Below are 14,235 nucleotides of genomic sequence, written 5' to 3'. Positions count from 1 at the left end.
CCCACCAGTTCTCCCAGTCCCCCCCGCACACCAGTGCCCCCACCAGTTCTCCCAGTCCCCCCCGCACACCAGTGCCCCCACCAGCGCTCCCAGTTCCCCCCACCAGCGCTCCCAGTTCCCCCCACCAGTGCTCCCAGTCCCTCCCGCACACCAGTGCCCCCACCAGTTCTCCCAGTCCCCCCCACACACCAGTGCCCCCACCAGCGCTCCCAGTTCCCCCCACCAGTGCTCCCAGTTCCCCCCACCAGTGCTCCCAGTCCCTCCCGCACACCAGTGCCCCCACCAGTTCTCCCAGTCCCCCCCGCACACCAGTGCCCCCCACCAGTTCTCCCAGTTCCCCCCACCAGTTCTCCCAGTTCCCCCCACCAGTTCTCCCAGTCCCCCCCGCACACCAGTGCCCCCACCAGTTCTCCCAGTTCCCCCCACCAGTTCTCCCAGTTCCCCCCACCAGTGCTCCCAGTTCCCCCCACCAGTTCTCCCAGTTCCCCCCACCAGTGCTCCCAGTCCCTCCCGCACTACAAGTCCCGGCGGGCGCCGCGGCGGGGCCGGGCCGAGCAGGGCCGGGCGGGCGGAGGCGGATCGCGGCCGGGCCCGGGGCTCGCACCGGGGCCAGGACCGGCACCGGCACCGGGACCGGGTCCGGGACCGTGGCCGGGATCGGGATCGGGATCGGGATCGTGCCGGGCCTGCGGCCTGGGCCCCGTCGCGGCCCGCGGCCATGGCCATGGCGGGCGCCCTGAGCGGCGGCTCGGCGCGCGGCGACATCTGTGCGTGAGGCGGCGCCGCGGCCGCGGCCGGGAGCGGGATCGGGATCGGGAGCGGGAGCGGGATCGGGATCGGGAGCGGGATCGGGATCGGGGGGGGGCCGGGGCCCAAGTGGCCGTTGGGGCTGCGGGGGGGGGGGGTCGGGGACGTGCGGGAGGGGGGTGGGGGGAGACGTGGGGCAGGTTTGGGGCTGTGGGGGGTGTGAGGGGGCTGTGGGGAGACGTGGGGGGTGTGAGGGGGCTGTGGGGGATGTGAGGGGGCTGTGGGGGGGTTGGGGGTGTGAAGAGGGGGCTGTGGGGGGTGTGAGGGGGCTGTGGGGGGGGTTGGGGTGTGAGGAGGGGGCTGTGGGGGTGTGAGGGGGCTGTGGGGAGGTTTGGGGGTATGAGGAGGGGGCTGTGGGGGGGTTGGGGGTGTGAGGAGGGGGCTGTGGGGGTGTGAGGGGGCTGTGGGGAGGTTTGGGGGTATGAGGAGGGGGCTGTGGGGGGGTTGGGGGTGTGAGGAGGGGGCTGTGGGGAGATGTGAGAGAGTTTTGGGGCTGCAGAGGGTGTTAGGGGGCTGTGGGGGATGTGAGGGGGGCTGTGGGGAGATGGGGGCTGTGGGGAGGGTCGAGTTTGTGAGGAGGGGGCTGTGGGGGGGGTTGGGGGTGTGAGGAGGGGAGATGTGGGGGGCCGTGGGGAGGGTCGAGGTGAGGAGGGGGCCGTGGGAAGGGTTGGGGCTGTGGAGAAGGGGCCGGGGTGAGGATTGGGGTGGGGGGTGGGGTGCTGAAGGGCCTGTGCAGGCCACGGCGAGGGGGCTGCAGCAAGTGCTGGAGATACAAGGAGAAGATACGGAGGAGATAGGGAGGAGATACGGAGGAGATATGGAGGAGATAGGGAGGAGATATGGAGATAGGGAGGAGATACGGAGGAGATATGAAGGAGATAGGGAGATATGGAGGAGATAGGGAGATATGGAGGAGATAGGGAGGAGATATGGAGATAGGAGATACGGAGGAGATAGGGAGATAGGGAGGAGATAGGGAGATACGGAGGAGATAGGGAGGAGATAGGGAGGAGATATGGAAGAGATAGGGAGATAGGGAGGAGATACGGAGGAGATATGGAGGCCGTGGGCAGAGTTGGGGACTTGAAGGTTGGGCTGTGGCGGGGGCTGTGGGGAGGGCCAGGGATGTGCGGAGGGGTCTGTGGGGGGCTGCGGCGAAGGTCGGGCGTGCGAAGGGGGCGGTGAGGGGATAACGGGGACACGGGGCTGTGAGGGGTGCATGGGGATGTGGGGGGGGGGGCGGCAAGGGTTGGGGCTGGTAGGGGGCTCGAGGGGGGGTTGTGGGGGGCTGCAGCAAGGGGTGGGAGACAGAGTGGCACACGTTTGGGGATGGGGGGGAGAGGGGCGTGTGGGTGCACGCTGGCGTGGAGGATGAGGGTGCGCGATGTAAGGCAGTTGTGTGGTTTGGGAAGCGTGGAAGAGGTGTCCGCGAAAGGGCGGAGGGGATCTCTGGGGCTGATTTAGAAGTGAGGAGGGCGAGGAAACACGATGGGGAGATGGGTTTTGGGTGCCCTGAGGGGGCAGGATTGATCTGTGTGTACAGATAAATGAGACGTCTCCGTTCTTTGGAGGCGGTGAAGAGGTGATAGTGGAACTGGAGGAGGAAAGAGTTTTGCTTTGGGGCTGGCATGGAGAAGGCCAAAATTTTAGCGTTGTGCTTTGGGAGGAGGGCTGGACGATTTGGGGGGAGGCAAATGGTGTCTCTCTCCAGGGAAAAGGTGAGGCTGCTTCTGTGTTCCTTGACAAACGTATGTGTTTTTGATCCAAAGAGGTGTTGCTGGCACCGTAGGAGAGGGGATGGCTCTTCCCTGAGGAGTGACTTGGGACTTTTTCCTGGGCACAAGATGGGGGGGGATGAGATCTTTTGTGAGCTGCTGTCTACAAGATAAGATATGCCTTGGAGAAGCGGGGCTTGAGATAACCAAACGGCTTGCACGGGAGCTGAGAAACCGTGCCCCCGAAATATCACGTACCTGCCACAGCGCGAGGTGCTTGGGAGCCTTGGGCCAGGTCCAGCAGCCTCCCAGGTAGATGGACCACCACAAAGATAGCTGGTGTAGGCTGTGCTGCACTGCCAAGGTCGCCTTGCAGGGATGCCCTCTGGTTGCGTAAGGAACGCAGCAATTTTGGAGCCCTTGATTCCCTGCATTGCACCCGAGACTCGCGCAGCTGGCTCTGCCTGGTGAGCTGCAGCAATGCTGCTTTGCAGCCGCAGGAGATCTGGGCCTGGCTGCAGTCTCCTCCTGCTCCACAACCCCTCGTGCGGCTGACTGGTGGGATGTGAGAGCTGAGGTGGGATCGGTGAGCTGTCTTTGGCCTGGATGGCCAGGGCGCAGGAGAGAAGCCAGGGTCCTGCCGTATATTTTGGGATGTGCCGTGCAAAGAGCCCTATCGGAAGGTACCTCAGAAGCTGCACAGTGTCTGAGCCCCTTCCCTGATGACTGATTACATCTCTCTCTTGTGACCCTGCCGCATAAAGGAATTGCGTAGTAGGAGAGAAGAAATTTGAGGATCCTGCAGTTCACGTGTTTGATTTTGGATTATATAATAGCCTTTTAATGAGATGCTGCCGGAGCTTTTTCATCGCCTTCCTAGTCCCGCTGCTGGCAGCGTTGGTGCTGCTCAGCAGCTAACAATTCAAGGGCTCCGTCCTCATTTGGACTCCTCCTCTTCTTGCTTTTCCTGGCATAAACCAGGAGAAGCACCAGTGAAGACAAAATATCCTGCCCAGGGATATAGGCAAAGGGAATGAGGAGCTAACAAGTAAATAAATAAGATTATATCGTATCATGTGCTGTGAAAGTGCCTGTACTCATGATTCCCTTTCAAGGGATGGTCATAAAAGGGGCTTCTGCATTGTATAATCTTATCAAGTCTGCTGCATCTTCCATAACTGCTGGTTTGGGATGACTTCAGTGCTTTATGCTGGTAAATGAAGATCCCCCCTCAGTCTTCTCTTCTCCAGGCTAAACTGTCCCCACTCTTGGCCTCTCCTCGTTTGTATGAGAGATGCTCCAGTCCCTTAATCATCTTTGTGGCCCTTTGCTGGACTCGGTCCAGCAGGTCCCATGTCTTTTTTTGTGCTGGGGAGCCCAGACTTGGACCCAGCGCTCCAGATATGGCCTCACCAGTGCTGAGCAGAGGGGAAATTTCACCTCCCTTGACCTGCTGGCAGTGCTATGCCTTATGCAGCCCAGGATGCCGTTGGCCTTCTTGGCCACAAGGACACATTGCCGGCTCATGGTCAACTTGTCCACCAGAACCCTCAGGTCCTTCTCTGAGCTGCTCTCCAGCCAGTTGGCCTCCAGCTTGTCCTGGTGCCTGGGGTTGTTCCTCCCCAGGAGCAGGACTTGGCACTTCCCTTTGAACTTCATGAGGTTCCTTTGTGCCCATTTCTCCAGCCTGTCCTTTTGAACGGCAGCACAACCACCTGGTGTATCAGCCGCTTCTCCCAGTTTTGTATTGTCTGCGAACTTGCTGAGGGTGCACTCTGTCCCTTCATCCAGGTCATTAATGAAGATGTTGAACGAAATTGGCCCCAGTATTGATCCCTGGGGAACACCAGTAGTCACTGGTCTCCAGCTGGACTTTGTGCCACTGATCACAACCCTCTGAGCCTGGCAGTTCAGCCAGGTTTCACTCCACCTCACTGACCACTTATGTAGCCTGCACTTCATCAGCGTGTCTGTGACGGTGTTAGGGGAGATAGTGTCAGAAGCCTTACTGAAGTCAAGGTAGACAACATCCACTGCTCTTCCTTCGTCCACCAAGCCTGTTGTCTCACCGTAGGAAGGCTGGCAGGTTGGTTAAACATGATCCCCCCTTCGTAAATCCCTGCTGATTACTCCTGATCACCTTCCTGTCCTTCATGTCTGGAAATGGTGTCCCGTATTAGTTGCTTCATCAGTTTCCCAGGGATTGAGATGAGGCTGACTGGCTTGTAGTTCTGAAGATCCTCCTTCTTGCCCTTCTTAAAGATAGGGGTGACATTCACTTGTTATCTGCTTTCTGCTCTGCTACGTCCTCGCAGGATCCTGAGCTCCACCATCTCATGGTTGCTGCAGCGAAGGTTGCCCCCAACTTTCACATCTTTGACCAGTCCTTCCTTGTTTGTAAGTATGAGGTCCAGCAGAGAGCCTCTTCTTGTTGGCTCCTTGGTCATCTGTGTTAAGAAGTTGTCATTGATGCTCTCCAGGAACCTTCTGGATTGCTTGTGTCCTGCTGTTTTGTCCCTCCAGCAGATATTGGGGTGGTTAGAGTCCCCCATATAGACCAGGGCCTGTGAATGTGAGGCTTCTTCCAGTTGTCTGAAGAAGACCTTGTCTGCTTCTTCCTGATGTTGGGCTGCCCCCTGATCCTGACCCATCAGCTCTCGGCTGATCCCTTATCCGTCCCCAGGCAGAGCTCTGCGCATCCCATTTGCTCTCTCTTCTCTATCCCAGTATGTCCTTCCTGAAGAGCCTGCATCCGTCCATGGCAGCGCCCTGGGTGTGTAAGCTGTCCCCCCACGTCAGGGCAGGGAGGTGGCCAGAAGTGCCTGACCATGCAGCGTTTCACGACTGAAGACAAAGCCAAAGACCACTCGTTGGTTGACCAGGGCTAGGAAGAATTGTATAAACCCTACTTTTACAGAGTATCTAGGCACGTGTTTTTACAGAGAGGATGGATTTATCTTGTTGAAGGTTGTGTGAAAATACGTAGGACTCTTCTTCACTCGTTGCTAACTTGGTAAGCAAAAAACACACCTGAAAGGAGATGATAGTGTCAGTTTGTGCTGGGAAGCAAAGCCCAGACTTGCCCTGTAGAAATGCAGATACTCAACGAAGGTGCCTAAGTTAGGAACTTAACTTGTCTAAGCTCTGTTGGCTTTTGAGAAGGACTGGCATTTCTGGAAGATAGTTTTTAGATGGACTGAAGTGTTCTCTGGAGGCGTCCATTTCCAGTGACTGTAGATGGAGCCAAGAGAAACGGTGCCTCTAACTCTAAACAGTTAAGAGCTATGTGGGATGAGTCTGGACCTAAATATCTGAATCCTGCTAATGGTTTGTACTTGGATAAAAGTTTCAAGCAAGGACTGCAAAGCATTGCACCAATCATAAGAGAATCCAGTGTCAGGAACAGTCCCTCCAAGGTCAGTGTTCAGTGGGGAACCCGGGAAAGCAAAGCAGCTAATTTAAAATCGCACACTGAGTTGGGGGCGCAGTGAGGAATAAGCTTCTTATTCCCAGGTCTCCAAGCTGCCAGCCCATGTTCCGCTTCTGGCAGAGCTGCTTTTTTCCAGCACAGAAGCTCATTCATTCTGCTTTTTTTTTTTTTTATTTCCTCCCTCCCTTCTTCCCTCCAGGCTTCTGGGCCGATCGGACGCCGGTTCATGAAGCAGCCAGGCGGGGAGAAATCCTACAGCTGCAGCAGCTGATAGAGAGCGGAGCCTGCGTCAATGCGGTCACCTACGACTCCATCACCCCGTTGCACGAGGCGAGCCTGCGAGGGCAGACGCAGTGCGTCAAACTCCTGCTGGCTGCAGGGGCCCAGGTTCGTATTCAGCTCTGAGCCAAGGGGCCTGGACAGAACGGGACACGAAGCTCCTGTTCTGTAGCTTTGGTCTTAGTTATGCAGCTCTTACTGCACGTTGATCCTGCGTTGAGATCAAGAGGAGCCCAGAGTACTCCATCCCTTGCAGGAAAGTCTTGAACTAATCTAGAGAAAACGAGATTCTCTTAAGTCCCACTTCATCCTGATGTCTGAAGTTATTCCAGGGATCCAGATTCACTCTGTCTAACTCTACGCTCTTCATTCATGCATTAGGCTAGAGGCTTAGTCACCCTGGGCTCTCTTGACCAAGGCCAAGGGGGCTAGGAGAGGAGCAGGGGACACATTGGATTCCTGTGGGGGCTTATATTTATTCTTGTGTTTCTTTTATTACTTAATTTTATTATGGAAACTCTACAGAGTTAAAAGAAGCAAAAATATCGTCAAGGCACGCAACGGCCTGTGGGTACATAACGGTTTTTCTGCCTTGAAGGTGGATGCTAGGAATATTGACGGCAGCACTCCGCTGTGCGACGCCTGCGCCTCGGGTAGCATAGAGTGCGTGAAAGTGCTGCTGTCCCACGGCGCGAAGGTGAACCCTCCCCTTTACACAGCGTCCCCTCTCCATGAAGCCTGCATGAACGGTAAGCCCCTGGCATCTGCTCCGTGCATGTTTACTTGCGGCTTGCGCAAAAAAGCGGTTGCCAAGAATCTGAACTCGACTGTAAGCTTTTGTTGCTCGTGAGACCATTACAGCTGGAAAATGTGTCAGCTTGTCTCTGCTGTGTGTTGTAATGACTGTTACGTGGGCGCAGCTCCCTTTGAACTTGCAATGGAAAGCGCTGTGGCATCCGGCAAATAAAGCAGTCCCCTGTGCTGGGTGCTTTTATCCCGTGTGACGGGCATGGGATAAGATCTTCGGCAGATAAACGTCAACTTCTTGATACTCTATGAGAAAACTTTGAGCCAAACCAGTAGCTTTGCTCCTGCAAGCAGAGGAGAGCTTGCATCCTTTCCTTCTGATCCAAGTCGAGGTGAGATGAATTGCTCTGATCAAGACACAAGACTGTTTTTGACAGATAGTCCCATCCCAGACCCTTCCTGGTTGTTCAGAGCTGCTGTTGCTGCCCAGGTGGCAGCAGCAGTGGTTGGAGGAAGCTCTGAGATGGGAAGATAGGGACTGTTCCGCTCCTTGTCCCTCTCCCAGCCTCTTTCATCTGGAGACTTCTGTCCAGGATCTAGGTGATTGGGATGGGGGGCAACCACAGGAGCTGCTGGGACAGAGGTGTTCCCCAGGTCTGAGCGCCTAGGAAAGGTGCCCTTCTTGCGTTACTCCGCTGCGGGCATAATTCCACCTCTGAATTTCCGCTCCCACGGACGCAACAGTGGGAAAGCGTGGGCGTGAGAAAGGCAGCGTCCCCATTCCGTGATCGTAGCCAAATTGCTTAATTGTTTTGTGCCTCAGTTTCCTCTTTGCAAGATGTAATATCTCCTTTCTCCTCCCCATCACCATCTTTGTTGTATACTGTCATGGACAGAGTTTCCCTTTGACTGTGAAGGCTTTGAGAGACAACATTTATGACAAATAAGTAGATATTTAAATAAATAGCCATTGTCTCCTGCTTCTGTTTGTGAAGCGTTTTTCCTAAGGTTCACTGCTGATGACTGCTCGCTTTCTGTTAAGTCATAATATTAAAATTGGAAAAAATAAGGCTAGAGGGAACCTTGAAGGTGATCTAATCCACCCAAGGCAGGATCAGCCACGCAGCCAGCTCTGTTAAGCACAGGCTATTCAGTGCAAAGCCTTGGACTCAGGTTTGATTCAACTGACTCCCTGCCAGGCCTGTTAGCTCTAGTTCAGTGTCACGCAGATGTTAATATATTATTTGTACTCTAGTCCCAGTCTTGGTCCTACAATATAGTGTGTTGGCTCAGACAGAGCAAGTGAGCCTTGCCGGGCTCAGCCGATTCTGTCTAGAGCTATATGGATGTGTCTGCATCCGTCCTCAGCCTGTCTTGTAATGCCTGTATTATCCGAAATATTTTCATTATCTGTGGGGTCTCCTCCCCTATAAAGGGGGGGGAACGTTGCCACTTTTAGTCCAATTGCCTTTTGGAAGACTTGAGTGATGAGACATCCCGTATTTTCTTTGGAGGCCCCGTTAGTGCCCGAGGGGAATTAAACGCATGCGTTTGTATTTTGCAGCCGTCACCCAAATATTAAACAAGCAGTTCTTAGGCCATGCTGATGTCGGCGTGCCCGGTGCTCCCGTTTCAAGCCGCGTTCTTTCTTTTGACTCGCGTCTCCCCTTTCTAAAGGTAGCTCAGAGTGCGTGCAGCTCCTCATAGACGTCGGTGCAAACCTGGAGGCCCACGACTGCCATTTTGGGACGCCCCTGCACGTGGCCTGTGCCAGGGAGCATCTGGACTGCGTGAAGTTGCTGCTCAAGGCAGGTATGGCAGCCCCGGGGTTTGCTGCTGGGTGGGCAGTAGATGGTGGAGTTCTCGTCGAAGAACTTACTCATTCGCAGCATGACGTAGGTGACGGTGGTGAAAGGTTTTGGTTTTACCTGAGCAAAGCCTGACACTTAAGCATTTTTCAGGCTACGCACGTCATGATGTCTCCAGCAATACTTCTGTTCCCCTATTTTAATAAAAACCGGAACTCTTCAGCCCCTGGGAGCAGTGTTTCAACTTCTTCCTGAAACTGGTATCAACTGGGGTGCGTAGGCTCAGTATTGGTAGTGTAGTTGTATGGTTTTGGATAGCAGAGAGATTTTAGGGTTTGATGTTGTACAGAAAATTAGAGACGATCTCAATTTGTGCCTCTGGGAGATCCGGTTAGTGTTACGCCAAGATGAGTCTGGTGGGTGTTCAAGGAAATATCCTGCGCTTCAGGTTTCACATCCTTAGTTTCACTGCTGCTAATTTGGGAGGAATTTGGAATTGGACTTCCTGTCTTCGCCTATCCTTACGAGGAAGCGATCTTGCCTAGGGTGCGATTTGTCTTGTTGAACATTAATTGTCTAAAAATCACACGGCTTGGCCAGCTTGTTCCCATCTTCCTCCCTCCAGTTCCCTGTATTGGGCACCTGTCTTCAGATGAGATTAATTGATCCCCCAGAAATGCCTGTTTCTCTTCGTTAATTATAAGGAGAGTCCAGTGCCCACCTCTATTGGACAAATCAGCTTGAGAGAAGGAACGCGAACGGTTGTGGGGTATTAGAAGGACCTTCTGCTGTCAACTTACAAAAGCCAAATTTTCCTTAGCGAAAATATCTGTGACTAAGGCTTGATCCTGGAGTAACGTGTGATGGCGAACTGCTGCATCTCCCAGGTCTGGAGCGTTTCTGTTAAATAAAAATAGTTAACAAAGATGCCACTGTTTACCCTGAGTATGAGCGCTCTGAGATGACTGGGAGCGGCGCTCTGTTGGCTTCAGACAGCACAGGTTCAGGAAGCCGTTCTGAATGTCACCACTCAGCGGCTTATTTACCTAGTAACGTAGACTAAAATCCTTTCTCTGTAAGGAAAACAGAAAGCCAGAGAAGAAAGTGGATACGTTGCCAGCGCTGAGAACTTGTTCAGTGGTTTGGTTTCCTGTTTAGGCTGTTTTGTTTGGATCTCATTCTAGCCACTCGTACTTGTCTTAACGGCATTTTTTTTTCTCCACCCAAATCTTCCCTCACGTTTGGGTCAAGTGAGGCTTTCACAAACAGATTTGTTTTTCTTTCTGGTCCCAGGGGCAAATGTGAATGCTGCTAAACTTCACGAGACAGCCCTCCACCATGCAGCTAAAGTGAAAAACGTCGATCTGGTGGAGATGCTGATTGAATTTGGAGGAAACATTTACGCGAGGGACAACCGAGGAAAGAAGCCGTCAGATTACACCTGGAGCAGCAGTCCCACAGCAAAGTGCTTTGAGTACTACGAAAGTGAGTGAGATATGATCCCCTACCCCAGGAATTCAGTGACTGCTAACTCCATTACTCCATATCAGCGATTCTCGGTCCACTTTGATTTGTAGATCCCTGATCATCTTCCTATGAAGGTACCGAGTTCTTGGTAAATCCAGCTGGACAATAGGCTAACTTTGCTTAACTGTAATTTAATGACAGTCGTAAAATGGTCCAAGTCTTGCCCTCGCTGCGTTCAGGCCTCTGTCACGTTAGTGTGAGCGTATGCTTTGGTGCATTAAGTGAGATCAAAGAACCGATCCAGTTGAAAACTCTCTTTATTTGGAGCAGGGTTAGGGAACGTGTTAAACTTCAGCTTTGTTGGTTGTCTGATTTTGGAGGAGACGTCTGACTGAGATTTGAGGATGTCTTGTAGTCGATAACACTCTTGGTTACCTTTAGAGGAGCTCGGAGACATAATTCACAGACCTTTCCCAGTTTTGCACACCCCTGCTCAAAACCACTGCGCTAGATGATCCTAAAAATCTTTTCTGGCTTTACAATCCTTTGGCTAGCACCCTACAGCCCCTTCTCCCTCTGACGCCTGTTCTCTGGGTAGCAGTCTCTCCTCTAAATTACTTGTTTCTCTCTTTTCTTTCTTCTCTTTTCTTTCAGTTAAGCGTGCCGCTCTGGCTGCAGCTGAGCTGCGTTAAGAGATTGAATCCCCCATGCCCATAAATACTTACTGTATCTTGCCAGAGTTTGCTGCCCCCTCAGCTCTGCTGGCAGAACTGCACGTGTAGTTGCTTTTTAACACAGACTGTTATAACAGAATTGTGATAACTTTAAGAGTAGCTCTGTGGGGTTGTTGGTTTTTGTTTTTGGTTCGTTTTTAACTTGCATCATTAAGTTCAGGAGAGATTCAGGGCGGGAGCAGGTCTTGGAGGCTGGCGATTGCCAAAACTGTGGGGGTAGGGACAGTAGCTTCTTGATGGCTTCCAGAGCAACGGGGCTCATCATAACTCTGTGTCTGCGTGTGTGTGCGCGCACCAGCACCTGGGATCGAGGCTCTGGGCTGCAGACCGAGGCCCGCCTGGAAAGGGCTTGGAGAGTCGTAGTGAGCTCTCGGCTGCTTAGTGACAAGGGTTATGCGATCCTTAGGTGAAAAAATAGGGCAGTAGAGGAGAAGGGTTGGAAGCAGGTTTTATTCCTTTATTTGGCATGGCTGAGACTTAGTACAGCATTACTAAAGGAAATTCGAAGGCTTTTGCTATCCCCGGTGGATGCGAGCAGATGATCTAATGAGCCCCTCTGGCTGCAGCCTACGCGCTTGGTCTTTGGGGGATGCGGGCGAGGAAGGGAGCCGGGAGCCGGGCGCTGTAGATGCGCTCGGTGTTCGTTATGGGATTGGCAGTGCGATGAGCCTTGAGAGAGCGTGCCGGCGGCCTCGCGATGCCCTTCCCGGGCCCCGGGTACTGTGGGAATTAGCACCCTTGCAAGCAGCGCCAGGTTCGTGATGACAAAGGGAGCAAGGCCGAGTGTCACTCTCCCGGGAGGCCTGCGCTCTGCGGAAAGATCAGCCTCCTGCTGAGCTGCGACGATAACTTTGGATCCTCTTTTCTCGTTTTAGAAACGCCTCTGAGTTTGTCGCAGCTCTGCAGAGTTACCGTGAGGAAAGCGGCCGGGCAGCGAGCGCTGGAGAAGATTGCCAAGCTAAATATCCCGCAGCGATTGATCCAGTACCTGTCATACAACTGACAGGGGTCAAGGTGACCAGGAAGGATGGTATCTTTAGATCCCACAGTATGAAGTCTCTGTCTCTTTCTCGTCTACCTCCCCACAAGAAACAAACTTTAATTTAAGCAAACCGGTGTAAACAGTATTTATGAGGCAGCACTTCACACCCCTTCCTCTTCTCCATCAGTGATTGTTTTAGCAACGACAGACTTGGGCAAGGTGTACCGCTGACCTGAAGTTCTAGGCTGTGGTGCTCACTCTTTGAGTGGGATTAATCTTGCCTAATTTTAGATGTCTCTAGCCTAAAAACATCTCCATGTGATCTAGCCAGGCTCCCTTTTGCGGTCAGTGGAGAGAAATAAATGCTGCTAGAGCATGACTCATCTGTCCTGTTTTAGATGGCGGTGTTAGGATGATGCAGGGTGCCCTTGGAGGGCCTCTCTGTCTCTCCGCTGACTGCGAAGGGATCTAGATATCCTCAGATGCGGACATCTACGTTTCTGACGCAGAAATGCTGGCTCCCACCTCTGTGTCAATAACTCAAGCGATAACTGCCTGGCGTCAAGGGATGAGGCTCAGATGACCCAGGTGCTCTAGCTGGAGGCAGAATAAGTCCTCAGCAGGCTCAGGACTAATCCAGAGGCACTGGAGCCCGTTGGTGACTTTCTGTCAGCTTCAGCGGGCTTTGGCCCAACACCAGCGGTGAGGGCACGTTGCTGATAGATCTGGCTTGGCTTTGCCCGTGCTCCTCGCTTGCTGAAGGTGAGCTAGCTCTGACTGTAGCGCTCCCCAGAGTAGCTCTACGTCTAACTTACAAGCCCAGGCAGGAGGCAGGTCTGTCTGCGCATCTAAGGAGGCTTTTCTCCACGTGGCTGGTCCCAAAGAATATTTCTCCACCTGCTTTGAGCCCCTGTGGTTACAGGGTTGGTTTTATGTGCAATAAGTGGCAGGCTTGCTGCCCCGTACTGCCAAAACCGCAGCACCCTGTCCGTAAAGCCACACCGCTGTGGCGAGGTCGCGTCCCTTGGGTAGCACCGCAGCAGGTGGGGAACATGGTTGGGGAGGTGAGGTGGGACTGAACGCACTTTAACAGTGACCAGTGAATTACTTTATCATTTTTCGGTTAGGTTCGTTTCCTCCCCCATACCCTGCTTTTGTCGTTTTCGCGTTTCGATACCGTGCGGAACTGGGACAGGTTTTTGCGACTGTGCTTTTGGGGGGGATTGTCTGTTTATAATTCCACCTGGATTTTTATATGTAAAATATCAGAAATGTGAAATTGCGAAGAAGCTCAGGGAAGCCCTAGAGATGTCTGTTGTGGGATTCACCCCTGTAACTGATAGGATAAAGGTTTTGTATTGACTCTTTCAACGAAAGCTTCCTCTGTCCAAAGTGTTTGTTCTTACAGTTAAGTAAATATTAGGAAAGTGTACACCTATCAGTAGTCTGAGTTGAAAATTCAAATCTCTTGGTAGTTTGCTTTTTTTAATACTGCCGTTTCACTGTTTCACCAGCTTAGGCAGCGCCCAAGTTTCTAATGTAAAAACAAGCCAAAAAACTCCTCGAACCACCAGGAATAAAATGACCAATTCCTTTTTATGTCATCTTTATTTTTCTCCTCTCTTGTAGGTCACCTGTATGGTAGGTCCTAAGATTTGGTTATTTTTCTTCCTGTTTTAAGTGGCCCTGCCGATGGGTGCGGACATTCGGTAAGGACTTACTGAAAGAGCTAAGCAACTATGTTTTGGTGGGAATAGCCACACGCGTTCAGTAGCTGTTTTTTCTTTGGGAAGCAAGAGATTTACTTGTTACTGCTGTGTCTGGGTGGAAAAGTGTTCCAGAAAGGTGCTTTGAGAACCAACAAGTTAGAAAACAACACCCAAATCGTTCCCCTGTGTGCTGTGGTACTGAGGCAGGTGGCTGTTGATCACCTACTGTGTATTTAGTTGTATATTCCTGGATTTCTAAATTGCAAGTGGAAATAACTCCCTCTGAGATTCTTAAAATGTTTCTTATCTGGTCTCCAACCCATCTAGTCCTCAGTTCTTTTAATCCTGTTGGGATTCCTCAGCTGGTTGTGAAGCATCTTCTGAGCTCTTGCATTTTACAGCTCAGAATAAAGGTAAAGTGGATGTTAAGATAAATCAATACTGAGTTTTGGCTTCCCTTAATACCTTGGACTGCAATTTTTGTGGCAGTTTGCAGCTACTACACGAGTAGCTGAGTCATCTTTGCAGTAGGTATAGTCTGGAGAACCGGGTGTGGG

At 52.6% G+C, this 14,235-nt stretch overlaps 1 protein-coding gene across 1 annotated transcript; it reads left to right on the top strand.

Moving 5' to 3' along the window:
• The first annotated feature begins 627 nt into the window (after positions 1–627).
• Positions 628–13,568, top strand: ASB13 (ankyrin repeat and SOCS box containing 13). The gene is made up of 6 exons (XM_067317568.1): positions 628–767; positions 6,152–6,339; positions 6,830–6,980; positions 8,656–8,790; positions 10,080–10,271; positions 11,863–13,568. The coding sequence occupies exons 1-6, from the start codon at positions 719–721 to the stop codon at positions 11,988–11,990; spliced, it is 843 nt and encodes a 280-aa protein (XP_067173669.1). The 5' UTR covers positions 628–718; the 3' UTR covers positions 11,991–13,568.
• The last annotated feature ends 667 nt before the right edge of the window (positions 13,569–14,235 follow it).

This window comes from Apteryx mantelli, chromosome 1 (assembly GCF_036417845.1).
Source record: "Apteryx mantelli isolate bAptMan1 chromosome 1, bAptMan1.hap1, whole genome shotgun sequence".
In the NCBI taxonomy this organism is placed as follows: Eukaryota; Metazoa; Chordata; class Aves; order Apterygiformes; family Apterygidae; genus Apteryx; species Apteryx mantelli.
Note: the sequence above shows the minus strand (reverse complement) of the source record. Positions and strands in the feature narration are given on the sequence as shown.

Coding starts and splice junctions, on each gene's coding strand:
- ASB13 (XM_067317568.1), top strand. CDS start 719: ATGGCCATGGCGGGCGCCCTGAGCGGCGGCTCGGCGCGCGGCGACATC. Junction 768..6,151: donor CTCGGCGCGCGGCGACATCT/GTGCGTGAGGCG, acceptor TCTTCCCTCCAG/GCTTCTGGGCCGATCGGACG. Junction 6,340..6,829: donor TGCTGGCTGCAGGGGCCCAG/GTTCGTATTCAG, acceptor TCTGCCTTGAAG/GTGGATGCTAGGAATATTGA.